The sequence below is a fragment of the Crinia signifera genome, chromosome 3 (assembly GCF_055691185.1).
Source record: "Crinia signifera chromosome 3, ASM5569118v1, whole genome shotgun sequence".
Lineage (NCBI taxonomy): Eukaryota > Metazoa > Chordata > Amphibia > Anura > Myobatrachidae > Crinia > Crinia signifera.
The window spans coordinates 160,371,308-160,386,912 of NC_139219.1; the positions used below are offsets into that span (position 1 = coordinate 160,371,308).

The window sequence follows — 15,605 nt, forward strand, 5'->3', positions numbered from 1 at the left end:
CTGTAGTGGGCGGTGCTGCGGGAATGCCCTCCCCTGGACCTTGGTGGGTGTGATGCCCTAATGCTGGACTCTAGGGCTGTGGGGTTGGGCTAGGACTCACCGCTCCGCCTCTCTCTCTCTCACAGCTGGCTTCCGTCACCGCCTCTCCGGCCGTCTCCCTGATCCTCGTAATGAAGGCACCGCCTTCCCGATGACGCCGCGGCCCGCCTCTCAGAGCTCCGCCTCGACCGCGTCAAATGATACTGCCGGTCACCGCTGCTGGAAATGGATCGTGCAGACCGTACAACACCTCCGGTAAGTCCCTGCTCCGCTCCGGCAACGCTCTCTGTCACCGTCCTGCTGCGCAGCTCTGCTCTCACCGTTCACCGAGGAAAAACTGCGCCACAGCCGTTGCTAAGGGGGCTCTTATAACTTCTCTCTCGCGCTGGACCAACTTGCCCGCTCACCGCGCGAGCTGTATAACTTTATCAATATCTGTATAGGTTGCCAACTGTCACCTCTTTGAGTGCCCCCTCCACTCAAGGGGAATGGGTGAAGCCATAGTCCAAGTCCTATGGGGAACTCCCGTTTGGGGCTAGTTCATTTCCCTCTGAGAGGGGTTTCAGTCGGTTATAGAGAAAATAAATGTCTTTACTCTTTCCGTGGAAGCCTTCTGTTGCCTTCTGTGAAGGCATATACTTATAAATATGTCTGTTCCCATTTATTGTCCTTCTATTTCTAAACAGACTATATACAGGGTGTTACGGGTGTTACATATGTATGCATATACATGTGTACATAGGTCTATGTATAATGCATGTACTTCCTCTGTCTATCATAAAACACCTTGAATATACTGTATAGAATTATCCTTGTATAACATGTGGGCATCCATTACAAAGGTATTTTTATTGATATTTTGGAATCTTACTTAATATATAGACTTGAAGGAATCAATACCGTGATACCATGCCACACATGAGGTTGGTCTACAAAATATGGGAGCTGGGTCTAGGAATCAACATTTGTACTTGGGTCAAAAACTGGTTGGAGTATAGAGAACAGAGTTGAGATAATGGAACAGTTTCAAATTGGTTAAAAGTTTTAAAGTGGTTTACCTCAAGGTTTTGTACTGGGGTCACTTCTTTTTAATACATTTAATAATGGTTTAGTGAGCAAAGTTTCCATTTTTGCAGATTACACTAATCCAGGCATGTACAAACTATGGCCCTCCAGCTGTTGTGAAAATACAAGTCCCATCATGCCTTGCCACAGTTTTGCGGATGCCAAAACTATGGCAAGGCATGCTGGGATGTGTAGTTTCACAACAGCTGGAGGGCCACAGTTTCGACATGCCTACACTGATCTATGCAAGGTAAGAAAATCAGAGAAGGGTGTAGTTTCTCTACAGTAAACTGGAAGATTGGGGCGGGGAAATGGAAGATGAGGTTTAGCATAGATCAGAGGTCCTCAAACTGTTTTGCTCTGGGACCCTATCAGACAATAAATATAATGCAAACACAGAAAAATATCAGCGCTATCCCAACAGGCACACTGTCTCTTGTTTAAAAAAAGGTTTAGGTGTAGACCATATACACTGCTGCGCATATATATCTCAAAAAATTAATTAAACATACAATGCCCCAGCAGGTTCCAGCAGCGTGTAAAAGGGAAATGCCTATCTCCCCCAGATATAGACCTCAGAAAAAGAAAAAAAATATTTACGACGCGCTAGAAACCATGTATAAAATATAAATTTATTATATAGAAACTCACTGGCCAGTGATAGAACACGGTATACACTCTAATTATAAAATATTATGTGTGTGTACATTTTAGACACTAAGGTCTTTTTTAATATTTGATGTTTATGTATTTATGTCTAAAATGTACACACACATAATATTTTATAATTAGAGTGTATACCGTGTTCTATCACTGGCCAGTGAGTTTCTATATAATAAATTTATATTTTATACATGGTTTCTAGCGCGTCGTAAATATTTTTTTTCTTTTTCTGAGGTCAATAAATATAATGACAGGACCCAGCAAGTTACTGCAGAAGGTCATCACATCACATCCGTAGTCAGCAGACAGCACATACATGGCAGCATTGTGGAGGCACAGAGTGATGGGAGGAGTCTAATATACCATAACCCATCAAATCACATGTGTAGTCAGCAGACAGCACAAACATGGCAGCATTGTGGAGGCACAGAATGATGGGAGGAGTCTAATATACCATAACCCATCACATCACATGTGTAGTCAGCAGACAGCACATACATGGCAACATTGTGGAGGCACAAAATGATGGGAGGAGTCTAAAATAACAGACAATCCAACACATTTTAGACTCCTTCAATCACTGACTGAGATTAGAAAAGTCATTAGCATTATGGTCAGCAACATGGAGTTGCGACCCCATGCTGAGAAGGTCAGGACCCACTTTGGGGTCTGGACCCACAGTTTGAGAACCGCTGGCATAGATAAATATAAGGTTATGCATTTAGGGACCAAAAACAAACATGTTATCTACAGTATAAATGAAATGTCGTAAATGTAGGGTTATCTTTAATGGAGAAGGATTTGGGGGTGTTCATTGACAGTAGATTTAGCAATAATGCTCAATGTCAAGCAGCAGCAAGGGTGAATTAACATGCATAAAAAGTGGCACCAATGCATGGAAGGAAATTGTAATTGTATTATATAATTCATTGGCACAGCCTCATCTTGAATACAGTGCAAAATTCTGGGCACCACTTCATAAAAAGGTCATCTTGGAACTAGAAAAAGTTCTAGTAGAAAATTGACATGGGTATGTAGTCATTAAGTTATGAGGTCAGGCTAGGCAGATTAGGCATGTTTACTTTAGAAAAGAGGCGTATAAAATGAGATAATTATACTATATACAAATAGATGAAGGTTCAATATAGGGAACTTTCACTGGAACTTTTTACACCAAGGGCTGTACACAGGAGGTACGGTCACCCCCTAAGGTGAAAGAAGACATAGTTTCAAAACCAGCAAAGGAAGGGTTTCTTTACAGTTAAGATAGGAAATACACTGCCAGGCTAGGTTGTGATGGCAAACTCCTATGATATGTTAAGAATGGATTAGATACATTTTTAGTGAAAAATAGTATCCAGGGTTATAACTGTTAATTAAATATATATAGTAGTGGACTACTATTTCTCGTACTGCCATCATGGGTTATGATTTCTTTATTTATTATTTATTTATTAACAGTTTCTTATATAGTGCAGCATATTCCATTGTGCTTTACAAAAGGAGACAGTGATACAACAAACGCTGTATTTACAGACAGTCAAAAGGTAGGAGGGCCCTGCTCGCAAGCTTACGATCTATAGGGAAATAGCCATTGATACATAAGGATAGATACTGTATTCTTTATTGCATCGATTCCACCAGAATGCAAGGTTCTGTGACTGGTTCTGGAATTTGATAAGCTTGCCTGAAGAGATAAGTTTTTAGGGAATGCTTATAGGTTTGGAGACTGGAGGAGAGTCTTATTGTGCTTGGGAGGGCATTCCACAGAGTGGGTGCAGCCCGAAGAAAGTCCTGTAGTGGGGAATGGGAGCGAGTAATGAGTGTAAATGAGAGACGCAGATCTTGGGAGGAGCGTAGAGGTCGTGTTGGATGATATTTTGAGATAAGAGAAGATATGTATGTTGGTGTAGTTTGGTTTATGGCTTTGTGTGTAAGTATTGTGTGTAAAAATGTTGTATTTAGTACGGTAGAATACAGGTAACTAATGAAGTGACTGACAGAGTAGCTTTGCAGATGTTGAGCGTCTGGTTAGGAAGATTAGCCACGCAGCTGCATTCATGATGGACTGTAGTGGTGAGAGTCTGTATTGAGTAAGGCCAATAAGGAGACCATTGCAATAATCAATGCGTGAGAGGATGAGAGCATGGATTAGAGTTTTTGCAGTGTCTTGTGTAAGGTAAGGGTTTATTGTAAATATGTTTTTTAGGTGCATGTGGCATGATTTTGAGATAGATTGAATGTGGGGTACAAAGGAAAGCTCAGAGTCAAAGATAAAACCTAGGCAGTGAGCTTGAGAGGTACAGTAGGAGTTATTGTCACCTTCTCAACAGCAATAGAGATATCAGGTTGGTAACTACTATTTATGGGCGGAAATATAATCAATTCTGTTTTTGAAATATTAAGTTTGAGGTGGCGAGATGACATCCAGGATGAAACAGCAGAAAGGCATTCAGAGACACGGCTCAATACAGATGGGGACAAGTCCGCGGAGGGTAGGTAGAGCCGAGTATCATCGGCATACAGATGATACTGAGATCCAAAGGAGCTGATTAATTTACCAAGAGATGAGGTATAGATTGAGAAAAGCAGAGGACCTAAAACTGAACCCTGAGGTACTCCAACTGAAAGAGGTAGCAAAGAGGAGGTAGAATCAGAGAAATGAACACAAAAGGAGCGGTTAGATAGGGAGGATGAGAACCAAGAGAAGGTTGTCTTTAAGACCTAGGGATTGTAGTGTTTCTATGAGAAGTGTGTGGTCAACAGTGCCAAAAGCAGCAGAGAGATCTAGAAGAATTAGTAGTGAATAGTGGCCTTTAGACTTAGCAATGATCAGCTCATTCACAACTTTAGTCAGTGCTGTCTCTGTGCTGTCTCAGTAAGTTGTGTGAGGCGAATGTAGGCAAGTCTTTCAAGTAGTTTGGAGGTGCATGGAAGTTGAGAAATGGGACGGTAGTTTGAGAGAGAGCTTGGATCAGAATTCAGTTTTTTCAGAATCGGAGTAATAACTGTGTGTTTGAACAATGAAGGAAAGATACCAATAGAGAGAGAGAGGTTACAGATTTTAGTTAAGATTGGGATGAGCACAGGAAACAGAGATTTACTTATTTGTGAGGATATAAGGTCAAGAGAAGAGGTAGTAGAGTGGGAGGAATAGAAAAGTTCAGATACTTCATCTTCATTTGTGGGATCGAATGAAGTAAATGCGTCAGAGGGCTCAGGTATGGAATTGAGCATATCACCAACTGAGTTGGAGCATACCAATTCATCTCTGATCTTGTCAATCTTATCCCTGAAGTAGGAAGCAAGATCTTGTGCATGGATAGTGGCTGGTGGCTTGGGTGAGGGAGGGTTGAGAAGAGATTTAAATGTATTAAAAAGATGTTTTGGGTTAGAAGCCTGAGTAGAAATGAGAGTTTGGAAATATGTTTGTTTGGCAGTTTCTAGGGCATAATTATAGGACTGGTAGATAGTCTTATATGTAAAGAAATCCATTGGACTGTGAGATTTCCGCCATTTATGCTCAGCTTTGCGTGAGAGATTTTGTAGGCGTCTTGTTAATTTAGAGTGCCACAGTGTGCATCTAGGCCTACGTGGAGTGTGGTGGGTAACTGGAGCCACTTCATCCAGGGCTGTTTTGAGAGTATTGAAAAAGATTGATGGGTGCTTCATCTGGGTCATTTACAAATATAAAATAGGGACCACAAAAGATTCACTACAAGTTAAACTGGACTTTTTTTTCAACCTTATCAACTACGTAACTACAGTAGTTTTGACTGTTTTGAAATTTTCCTAAAGTATGTTTCCTTTTTTAGATTACCATAATTTTGGGAGACTATACTAACATTTTTTATAACTTCCATAACACTCCTTCTCTTTTCCTGTGTGTCTGGATTAGGGCACATAATAATGCTCAACTGACCAGATACAGAATATTTTCCCAATCCACAGAAGCTAATTGTTTTATACATCAAGATAATGTCATACTGTTTCAGTGATATTGGCAACACCATTGCACATGGGATTATTAATTTAGTAAATTACTATTTAACTACTTTTTTTTAAAAGTGGATGCCAGTAGATGCTTTTTCATTTCTAGGTATTCTGGTATCCCCAAATCTGACATGAGCTGCAAATATAGTGGCAACAACCACTACCATTTGTGGGCTGCAGGTGTGAGTAAAGCCACTCTTACAAATTTCTGTATAAGTACAGCTGAGAGTGTTTTCACATTTGGCATCGGTGTCTGGTATGGCAACCACACTACTAATGAATAGGGTGTGTTAGCACACTTGGTACGGACATATAGTCGTATTATCTGAGTTCAGCTGCCAACCATTCAGGAGCTCTATGTAATACAAGTTTTAGACAGAGAAAGGAACATCTTATTCAACTTAAGTCCTCCATTTATTAGGCTTTGTAATAAGTTACCATCTCAAAAAGATTTAGCTAACTTGCTATTTTATTTTACTGGTGTGTTAATGTACATAGGATGAATTCCTTGTGTGTTTGATGATGACAATAAATTCCATTCGCATTAATTAGCAAAGTTTGGATAGAGTTAAAATGAGAGCAATAAAGTACCAGCCAAATAGCTTCTACCTTACATCTTACAGGATGGGGTTGGAAAAATGACAGGTTGATTGGTTGGCACTTTATCTCTTAAATTTTATATCTCCCTAGGCTTTTATAAATACCCCTTTAATGTTAGGTTTAGCAATAATAATTATTTGGTAGTGATATGCAGCTATGTGCATTTGGTGTTTTAGTCCAACACTAATTAAATGAGTGTCTTCTTTTTCTTATCTATACTTGTCAGACAACATCTTAAAATAACTTTGTTTGTAAACCTGCTACAAATTAGATGTGTGTCATTGTAATGTAATTACAATGTAGCACTCCCCAAGCACTATCACATATAATAATAGATTATGTTTCATTATTTTATTACACAATTAGGTAAAAGTATTTCTCAATTAAGCAGAGTATTATATTGTGATCATTAATTGTATAGTTTGTGTTTCCTTCATTCAATACTTTTGTTTTGTGTGATCATTAAATCATGATGCTAATCAATACAGTTCGTAATGTACAATACATTAAGAAAAATAATGCTATTTATAATTGACAATTATCTAAACTAAATGTTTTAAATCAATGTATGGATTCATACATCATATTACAATGCGTTTCCTAATAAACATATTTTATAACATCTAAATGAATATTGTTTCATTCAAACATCATTAATGTATATCAGAATTTATGTATCCAATGCAAAGTATGGTTCTTCTTAGAAATAGAAAAGTAGGGAGGAACAGGAACTTGGGTAGCTGGGACGGTGGACTTTTGTCGTTGCACTTTTCTTAATTTTTATTATAATAATTTTAAACTTTATGTGATATATCATTTCTATTTTTAGAAAGAAAAAGAGTGTTTTTGAACAGTGTCGGACTTTGGGCCTTATTCTGGTTGGTGCGTACTTTCCCGTATACTTTCGTATGGCGTTTTTTAGCCGTCTGCGCATGCGTGGGGAACGTTATGCGCATGTGCCACGCATGGTCTCCGTACTTGTACTCAATAATACCGTACAGAAATGTGCACCACAAACACTCGGGAAATATGGGCGTATTATGGGCGTCATTCGGAATGACACAGGGGCGTACTTTCAAAGTGGGCTAAACTGGGCGGAAACATGGGCGGACACGGGGGAGTACACTTATTTTGGTGGGCGTGCATTCGGACAGCACACCGAATGCACGCGAACAAAAAGGCAAGAAATATGCGGTGTTCATAAGCAAGTATTGCTTTGCGGACACCACTCGGTCATGCGCTAGGCAATCGGAACGCCTAATCAGGACGGACGCACCTCAACCAATGTCAGCTGAACACAATACAATCAGCTACTTTACTCATTCCTTGTTAATTACACGCTTGTCACTGCTTCAATTGGAACCATTGCAGCTTAAATGGAACATTACTAAACACACACATATATGCTGCTCTTTTCACACACTTTTACACTGCAAATAATGGACACAACTTAATATTAATAATACAAATACACATGTCACTTCTACATGTATCAATTAAACCACACATTTGGGGGAAAAAATAACATTTATTAAATGAACTTATAAAATAAATTAGAAACCGTCACAAAATCAAAGGTAGCATAGCAGGAATAAAAGTAAATAATATATAATAAATACATGTATTATAGACATACATAGCCACAGCAGAATCATTAGGAACACATCAGGTGGCTTCACAACAAAAGTATAGCACCAACACTTCAAGTACAGCACACAGTAATGCTAGCCAAAACAGGGCAACAGGGGAACCAAACATGACATTTGAACCGAGGGCAAATGTGGCTACCCTCGGCATGGAATTGGACACAGGAAGCTGACACACACAGCTCAATGAAAGATTTGGGAAGAAATAAGGGTGGAGATTAATGCGGACACAAGTTCATTTGCGGGCACGTTTGCCCCTGGCAGGCTCCTTGCCACGTGCAGCAGCTCTTCGCCCACGGCCACGGTCAGATGGTGGGTCAGGTGGAGCACATGCTGGGGAGGGGGTGGATGGTCTTCCCCCTCTGGCAGCAGGGAGTGCTGATGGTGGTAATGCACCAGAAACGGGTGACATTAGGACCCTATTGCTGGCAACTAGCTCCACCATAAGATCATTATGGCGGAGGAGGAGTTCATTTTGCCGCAGGGCTTGATCAGCCAGCACCTGCAGGCTAGCAGCAATTGACTGCTGGGTGCCAGCCATGGCCTGCTGGGCCTCAGCAATAGCCTGCAGGCTCCCAGCGATAGTCTGCTGGCTGCTGATCAAACCCTGCAACACCTCCTCGGCCCTACGCACCCGCTCTGATGCCGACTCTCCCTGCTGCTGAATATTGACAAGCACATGCCCCCACGTGGCCAATTCAGCCGCGGACATTGGCGGCTGCTGCTGCACGGGCCTGCTACTGGGGCCAGGTGGCACAGACTCCTCAACCTCCTCAAGAGATTGTTGACCAAGCGGTGGGGATGCTGGTGAAAGAGAAAATTCAAATTACCACACATTCCATGCAAAATTCGAACCATCTACTTATGGCATGGCAAATAATTACCTTCAAGCAAAGAAGCCATGACTTCCGCTGGGGACTCGCTGTCCATGGTGCTCACCCCCCGGACCTCCTCGACTGCAATGCAGCACTCTGCCATCTCCTCCAGGGGGGTGAGCTTTAGCTTTGAAGGCATGGGGCCAGCCCCAAAGGTGTGGCTGTGTTCCCACCGCTGGGTCAATTTCTTTTTGAGGTTCGTTTTGAAGTCGTGCCACCTGCAATCAAAGTGTACATATTAATACATGTCACTCCTCATGTTTGCTGTAGCACCCATTGCAATCCGAAACATAATACAACATGTGCCTCCTGACACCAATCTTAGATTATATTAATTTTGAAAAACAACCCTTAGAAGATACAATCACACTCACCCTACAATATCTATCAATTCAATGACATGGCAAACATGTCTGTGGCTTCAAGCAACGTCACCGCCCATTGACCAACTCCATCTAATATCTAATGTAAACATTACTGGACTTGTACTGCTCAAATGTAACACACATGAACTTGCCTCTTCTTAACGTGCTCCGCCTCACGAACTTGTGGAGCCACCGTATTAATCTCCGCCGTTATGTCCTCCCAGATCTTCCATCTCCTTGTGTGTGTCAACTTGTCCTGTGGGCACTCGATCAAATCCCGTGCCCGGGTCACCAGGATGGCAAGCTCCTGCGGTTCGTATGCCATGTTTCTTGTGGTTGGTTCCTCTGTTGCCCGATTTCGGCCACGGTCACGACCACTGGCACCGCCACTGCCACGGCCACCGGTCGCTGTACTTGAAGTGCTGGCCAGGCTACTCTGTTGGGAAGCCACCTGCTGTGTTCCCAATGATTCTGCTGATGCTGAGGATGGGCCAGCTGCCGATTGGCCTGATGTCGATGGCCCATCTGGCTGCTCTTCCCCCAATGGCTGTTCAGGGTTGATGGGGACATAGGTGGTGCTGGAGTCCATCTGAGCAAATAGGTCCTGCAACTCCTGCTCTTCCTCAGATAGAAATGTAGACATGTGTGCAACAACATTGCATTTGGCAAACACACCTTTATATAGTATTTCTGTAATTGGCGTACATCAGCGACACCCTGCGTTCCGTACGGCCGCGTTCCGTACGGCCGCGTTCCGTACGGCCGCGTTCCGTACGGCAGCGTCAACCGTGCAGCGCATAGGCCACGCCCCTTGCTGCGCAAAAATATTTTAAAAAAACCTGGCAAACTGAGTAAGTCTGATTTAGTAGGTAAATGCAGATGTGAACACCAATGACCAAATAAAACTGAGGTCAAACATGAAATGTATATGTGAATGTACATCTGTACTGTGCACTTGTTTGGTATGTAGTACAACTGACAATACCCATTCCATATGTAAATCCAGTCCACCACTTAGGCACAAGTAATCAGTGCTAGCATCCAAATCACATGTGAAAGCTCTCCAAATTCAGCCTTGATGCTAGCTACTTTTCATTCCACCTCTCTAGTATGGCCCAGTAGAAGGTAAGTGTACGCATGGCAGCATGGCCTAATTTTTGGAAAAGGTCTGCCACTATTTGCTATGTTTCTGCTGCATAGCTTTCATTATAAAATAGCTGTTTAGTACCTTGTTGAGTTAGGTGTAAGTGGCTAGTGATGCAGACTATTTCACCTGTTGCTTATACCCATGTTTGGTGAATGTTATAGATTATATATAATGGGTTCCCATCTTATTTTACAATGTCTGTTTAGGATGGTCTGCTAAACTATGCAAGGGTACAGCAAGTGTGGGTGTGCGATGCATTGGGTTAGCTGTCTGTTCGGGCGCATACACGCTGTTAGTGTAAAAATTAACAATAAAGTTAATACCAAATATCACTCTGATCAACCAATGACAGCACATGATTGCTTGATTTGTGCCATTGCTAAGATCGCGGCCTATGGCAGAGCAGCACCCTTTTCAGCTGCGGAGCTGAGGACACTGGTCTCCGTTATGGGCATATTCGCCCGCACACAGGTGCGGCGGACCATCGCTCAGCTGGAGCGGCGGTGGTCTGACCTGAGGCGTCGGCAGCCGGATTTGCTCCAGCAAATCAGGGGCAGTATTGCTAGATGTGAGTGTTTATACATTAAATGTCCATTTGTACCTGATTGCTTACATGACATTATTTAAGACAATAAGGTCACCAGCCTGATCATGAGTTAAACATGGCATACAGTATATGTGTGCTACTTCCTGTTTGACACCCTGTAATGGCCATAAAATATGTTATTGGGGAGGATTAATGTTTGTGATGCTGGCAATGGGCCAAATGTCACAGCATACCTGCCATGTTACAGGCTGTGTTTTGTAAAGGCCACTAAGGAGCTGTTTGCCTGTACAAATATCTGTACTTATAACCTTTGCATTTATAGCTTGATAAGGCTTAATACAAATGACCACTAATTGGCACTTTTTTGATTTTTCCCAAACACAGCACGTGATCGAGCAAGACAGGCCCGGGAGGAGGCAGAGGTGGGCCAGGAGGAGCTTGCCCAACCAAGGGCAGAGGAGGTGCTTCCTCAGGAAGGGATGGCGGAGGAGGTGCCACAGGAAGTGGAGGAGGAGGAGGGGTGGGCTGTGGAGGCGCTGCCACCAGAGGAGGAGGTCCAACCAGAGGAGGAGGTACCACCAGTGGAGGCCCCTGAGGATGAGGAAGAGGAGGAGGTTGAGGCCTGTGAGGTCGTCCAGGCGGCCGAAATTGGTATGTATACATAAGAATTAATTTATCCTTTTTTCATCTACTATTTGCTATGTAGCACTGGTGATTCAATTGTGTTTTTCAATACTATAAAGTGATAAAACAAACTGGGTACCAACAGACACACTTAGGGGTTAGATAGGGTGGCCAAACCATCCCTTTCATCCAGGACACATATTAATGACACAGGTTGTGGGGATGGCTTTCAGGTCGATTTTAAGTGCCACTGAACCTGTGTAGTTAATCTGTATCCTGGAAGAAAGGGATGATGTGCTCATGTAAGGGTTACATGTCCCTGCTGCAAGCGTACAATCTGCAGCCTCATATAGGTGAGTAGAGTTTACAGGTGCTTAATTTGACCAAACTAGAATCAGTATAGCATAAATGGAGTATGGACAGGCGTGGATTAGACTGGAGTAACAAGTGGTCAGTGCCCCTGGGCCCTCCTGTAGCTAACCACCCCCTGCGGTCTGCATGTATGTTTGGCACCATAATTGTTTGTTGATTTTGTGTTTGTAATGATTTTGTGCATGGGAGTGGGTTAGTGCTGCAGCTTCACCTAACTGGCATTATGACAATGATTTCTGGAGCAGACCATCAGCAGGCAAGCCATGCTTGATTGCAGAAATGTACTGAGCATTCCTGAGAGTTGACTAAGTCCCCTGCCACGCTCCATCATATAACAGACACTGAACTTTGTTTGCAGAATTGGGATTGGTGCAGCGCGTGACATGCTTCTCAGAGCTTAGTCATGGGTGGGTTTGGATTGAGAAGGAGCACTATGACTGTGAGGTGTTCTACAGAGTAAAGGGTAGAGGGGAAAAAACAGGCTTTCCATGTAGTATGTATGCATGTATGTATAGATGTATGTGTCATATATATAGTTATATATGTGTCTATATACAGATGGGGCAGGCCTTATGCTTGCTGGCGAATCGCCAGCAGCATGCCGCTGGCGATCCGCCAGCAGCACGGCGCGCCATCTGACTGAGACGCGCGTGCGTCCCCCACGCACGTGCGTCTCAGTATCCGGGCGGCCGGCGGGCGAGGCGGACGCAATACTGTCCGCCTCCCGCTCGAGGGGGGCTGGGGGGACCCGAAGCGGCTGTGGGGGGGTGCGGGCGCCCGGTGTGGGCACCGGGCGCCCGTCGGACGAGGACGGCAGCACCGTCGGAAGGGGACGCGCGCACACCTCGTGCGCGCGCGTCCCCTTCCGACACACAGATGGCGCCGGAGCAGGGAATGGCGAATGGCGTCGCCATCGCCATCCCCTGGAAAGATGAGCCCGGCGCCATCTGTATATATATATATATATATATATATATATATATATATATATATATATATATATATATATATACACACACACACCTGTCACGGTGCATGTTTCAAATTTAGGTATGACTGTGTTAAATGTATGCATGAATATCATTATTCATTTTTCAATTTTGATTTGGTCCACAGATGAGCCAGCCTAAGCACAAGAGGGTCTCCGTGGGGCCCTGTTACGGATAAGAGGCCACTTGCGGCAGGTGCTGTTTGAAATTGACCAGCTAGTTGATGGGGAGTTTTAATTTTGATTTATTTTGCAGTTAAAAAAAAAATATTGTATTGTAAATATATTGTTAATTACAGTTCGAAGTTGTCTGTGTGTTTATTTAAAATGGGAAAGTATATGTGTAACTTGTTTAAAATGTTTTAAATAAGCAAAATGTAAATAGTGTATATAGATGTATGTTAGGGTCACATTCTGTAAGGGTTTATGTGTGTAATGAATGTACTAGGAATGTGGTTCAGTATATATTAGGATTTAATTGATTCAAATAGATAACAATCCCTTTTTAATGAGGTTGCCTAATTGCCTAAGTGGGTCATGTGATCGCTGTGTGTACTCAGTAAAAAAGTGTTGTATTGAGTGTAAATACTCCGCATCGGTGCGTACGGCCAGCTTCCCGTCCGTTCTAACGCGGTAAGACCGTGCTTACGCGGTAAGACCGTGCAGAATCTGTGCGTGTCCACCGCACACGCAAGGTTTGTATGTCGTCCGTACACATGCCCTGTTCTTAAAGAGTGAGTCCGTCCGAATGCGGAGGTCCCGTGGGCGTTTCTACGGACGATGTCCGCACGCCACCACACAGCGTTGCGTGCGGACAGCACCGTAGGAAATCGGGAAAGTACGCACCGACCAGAATAACCTCCTTTGTTACAATGTGCAATATAATAAATGATTTTCACACAATAAAACATTACATCTATTAACTTAACCACTCATTTGGATTGGCAGTAGGGCAAAACTTGATGTTGTTCTATAGAAGCAAGCCAAGCACCCATATACTGTATGCTACATCCATTCTACAGAGCTAGCAGATAACTGACCTGCTAACAATCAGTGGTGGCTCCAGATTTGGGCTGTAGTGCAGTTCAAAATTCAAATAGGGGAGAAACACTAACTGCCAGAGAGTCAGTTTGGAATGTAGTTGGTCTGGCACCCCTATTTAAATTTTAAAACTCCCCGGAGCCTCCCCTGGTAACAATGTATAAATGAAATGCATGATTTGGAACATGACATTAGAGGTGGTGGTGGTGGGGCCCTCAGCAGTAGGGGTTAACAGGGATTTACCCTGTATCCCTGTGGGCCAATCCTATACTGGATTTGAATACTAGCATGCTATAGCCATACTGTTGTTAGTGAAAGGGAAAAGTTACCTAGAATGCTAAAGCTGGGTATACACTATACAATTATCTGACAGATCATCTGCCAAATTTGGCGGGTTGGAACGAAAATCTGGTAATGAATGAGATGAGATTAAATGATGAGTATGATCAACTACGATTGACTATTTGATTAAAAACACTTGAAATTGGTCAAAATGTGCCATTAAGACAAATTAGTAAACTCACGGAATTAACCTTCCATTTTTGTTTGATTGTGTTGATTCCATTGTATTCAAAAGAACATACTGAATATTTATTTAAACTTATATAAAAAAAAATTATTTAAAAGAAAGTTAAAATAAAGAGAAGATTGCTAGTCAAACCATAAAGCACAAGGAAAACTAGGAACGCAAAAAAAACTATTACCAAATGTTAAGGGTCCAACATTACATTTAGCTACACTCTTAAATCCTCTGATTATTTAAAAAACACGTTTAGGCCACACCTCATGTTTAAACCAGATCAGAAAGTTTGATTTTCCATTGTGATGTGAAATTCCTGTCAAAGTGTACTTCACCTGACTTGAAAGGTTGAGCAGTTGTCATATCACCTGTATTATTAACCCCTTCCCGACATTTGACGTACATTTACGTCATGGCCGGGATGTACTTCCCGACACATGGCATAAATGTACGTCATGACTTTAAACTGTCACTGCGTCTCGAGACGCAGTGACAGAGGGACGATGTCTGCTGTCCCTGACAGCAGACATGTCCCTGCATGCCCAGGGGGGGCTGCGATGTCGCCCCCCCGTCGGCGATCGCTGTGATTGGCTGTTCAGTGTGAACAGCCATTCACAGCGTTTTCCTGTGTTACCAGCGAATCGGACGCTCGGTAACACAGGTGTCAATCACCGCCGGGCGTCAGGGGGCATGAGGGGGTCATTGGTGACGATGACACCTCACCCCACCCTCACCCCACCTGCCCCCAAGGCTGTGATTGGTCCGTGGGACCCACGGACCAATCACAGCCAAGGCGCGACATTTAAACTACCGGTGACTGCGCTGCAGACGCCATTCCGGTCTGGAATAGCGTGCAGAGCGGTCACCGTGCCTATCTGCCGTGATACTGACCTGATCCTTGCTAATACTTACCTGATCCTTGCAAATACCTTACCTGATCACTTGATCACTGCTTGTAGCGTGCTGGACGCTTCCTGGATCTGACTTCCTGAGACTTCCTGCTGCTGCTGCAGTGTGATAGAGAGATAGAGAGATAGAGAGAGAGAGATAGAGAGATAGTGACAGAGAGAGCTATATTGTGTGTCTGCTACCCCCCCCTTTTTGGGGGTGCAGGGGTTTT

At 43.2% G+C, this 15,605-nt stretch overlaps 2 protein-coding genes across 3 annotated transcripts in view; one reads left to right on the plus strand and one right to left on the minus strand.

Moving 5' to 3' along the window:
- LOC146063912 (uncharacterized) overlaps positions 1-15,605 on the plus strand; it is a 152,667-nt gene that overhangs the window by 91,472 nt on the left and 45,590 nt on the right. The window contains exons 5-7 of one of the 2 annotated variants that reach the window (XM_083176822.1): positions 126-294; positions 11,325-11,591; positions 13,053-13,155. In XM_083176822.1, the coding sequence (XP_083032948.1) occupies positions 237-294; positions 11,325-11,591; positions 13,053-13,066 (339 nt within the window). In that variant the 5' untranslated portion in view covers positions 126-236 and the 3' untranslated portion in view covers positions 13,067-13,155. Of the gene's footprint in view, positions 1-125; positions 295-11,324; positions 11,592-13,052; positions 13,156-15,605 lie in introns of those variants that run through there. The other variant, XR_014471709.1, reaches the window with a different exon arrangement.
- SLC35F1 (solute carrier family 35 member F1) overlaps positions 1-15,605 on the minus strand; it is a 298,410-nt gene that overhangs the window by 64,172 nt on the left and 218,633 nt on the right. The gene's annotated exons all lie outside the window — the stretch shown is intronic.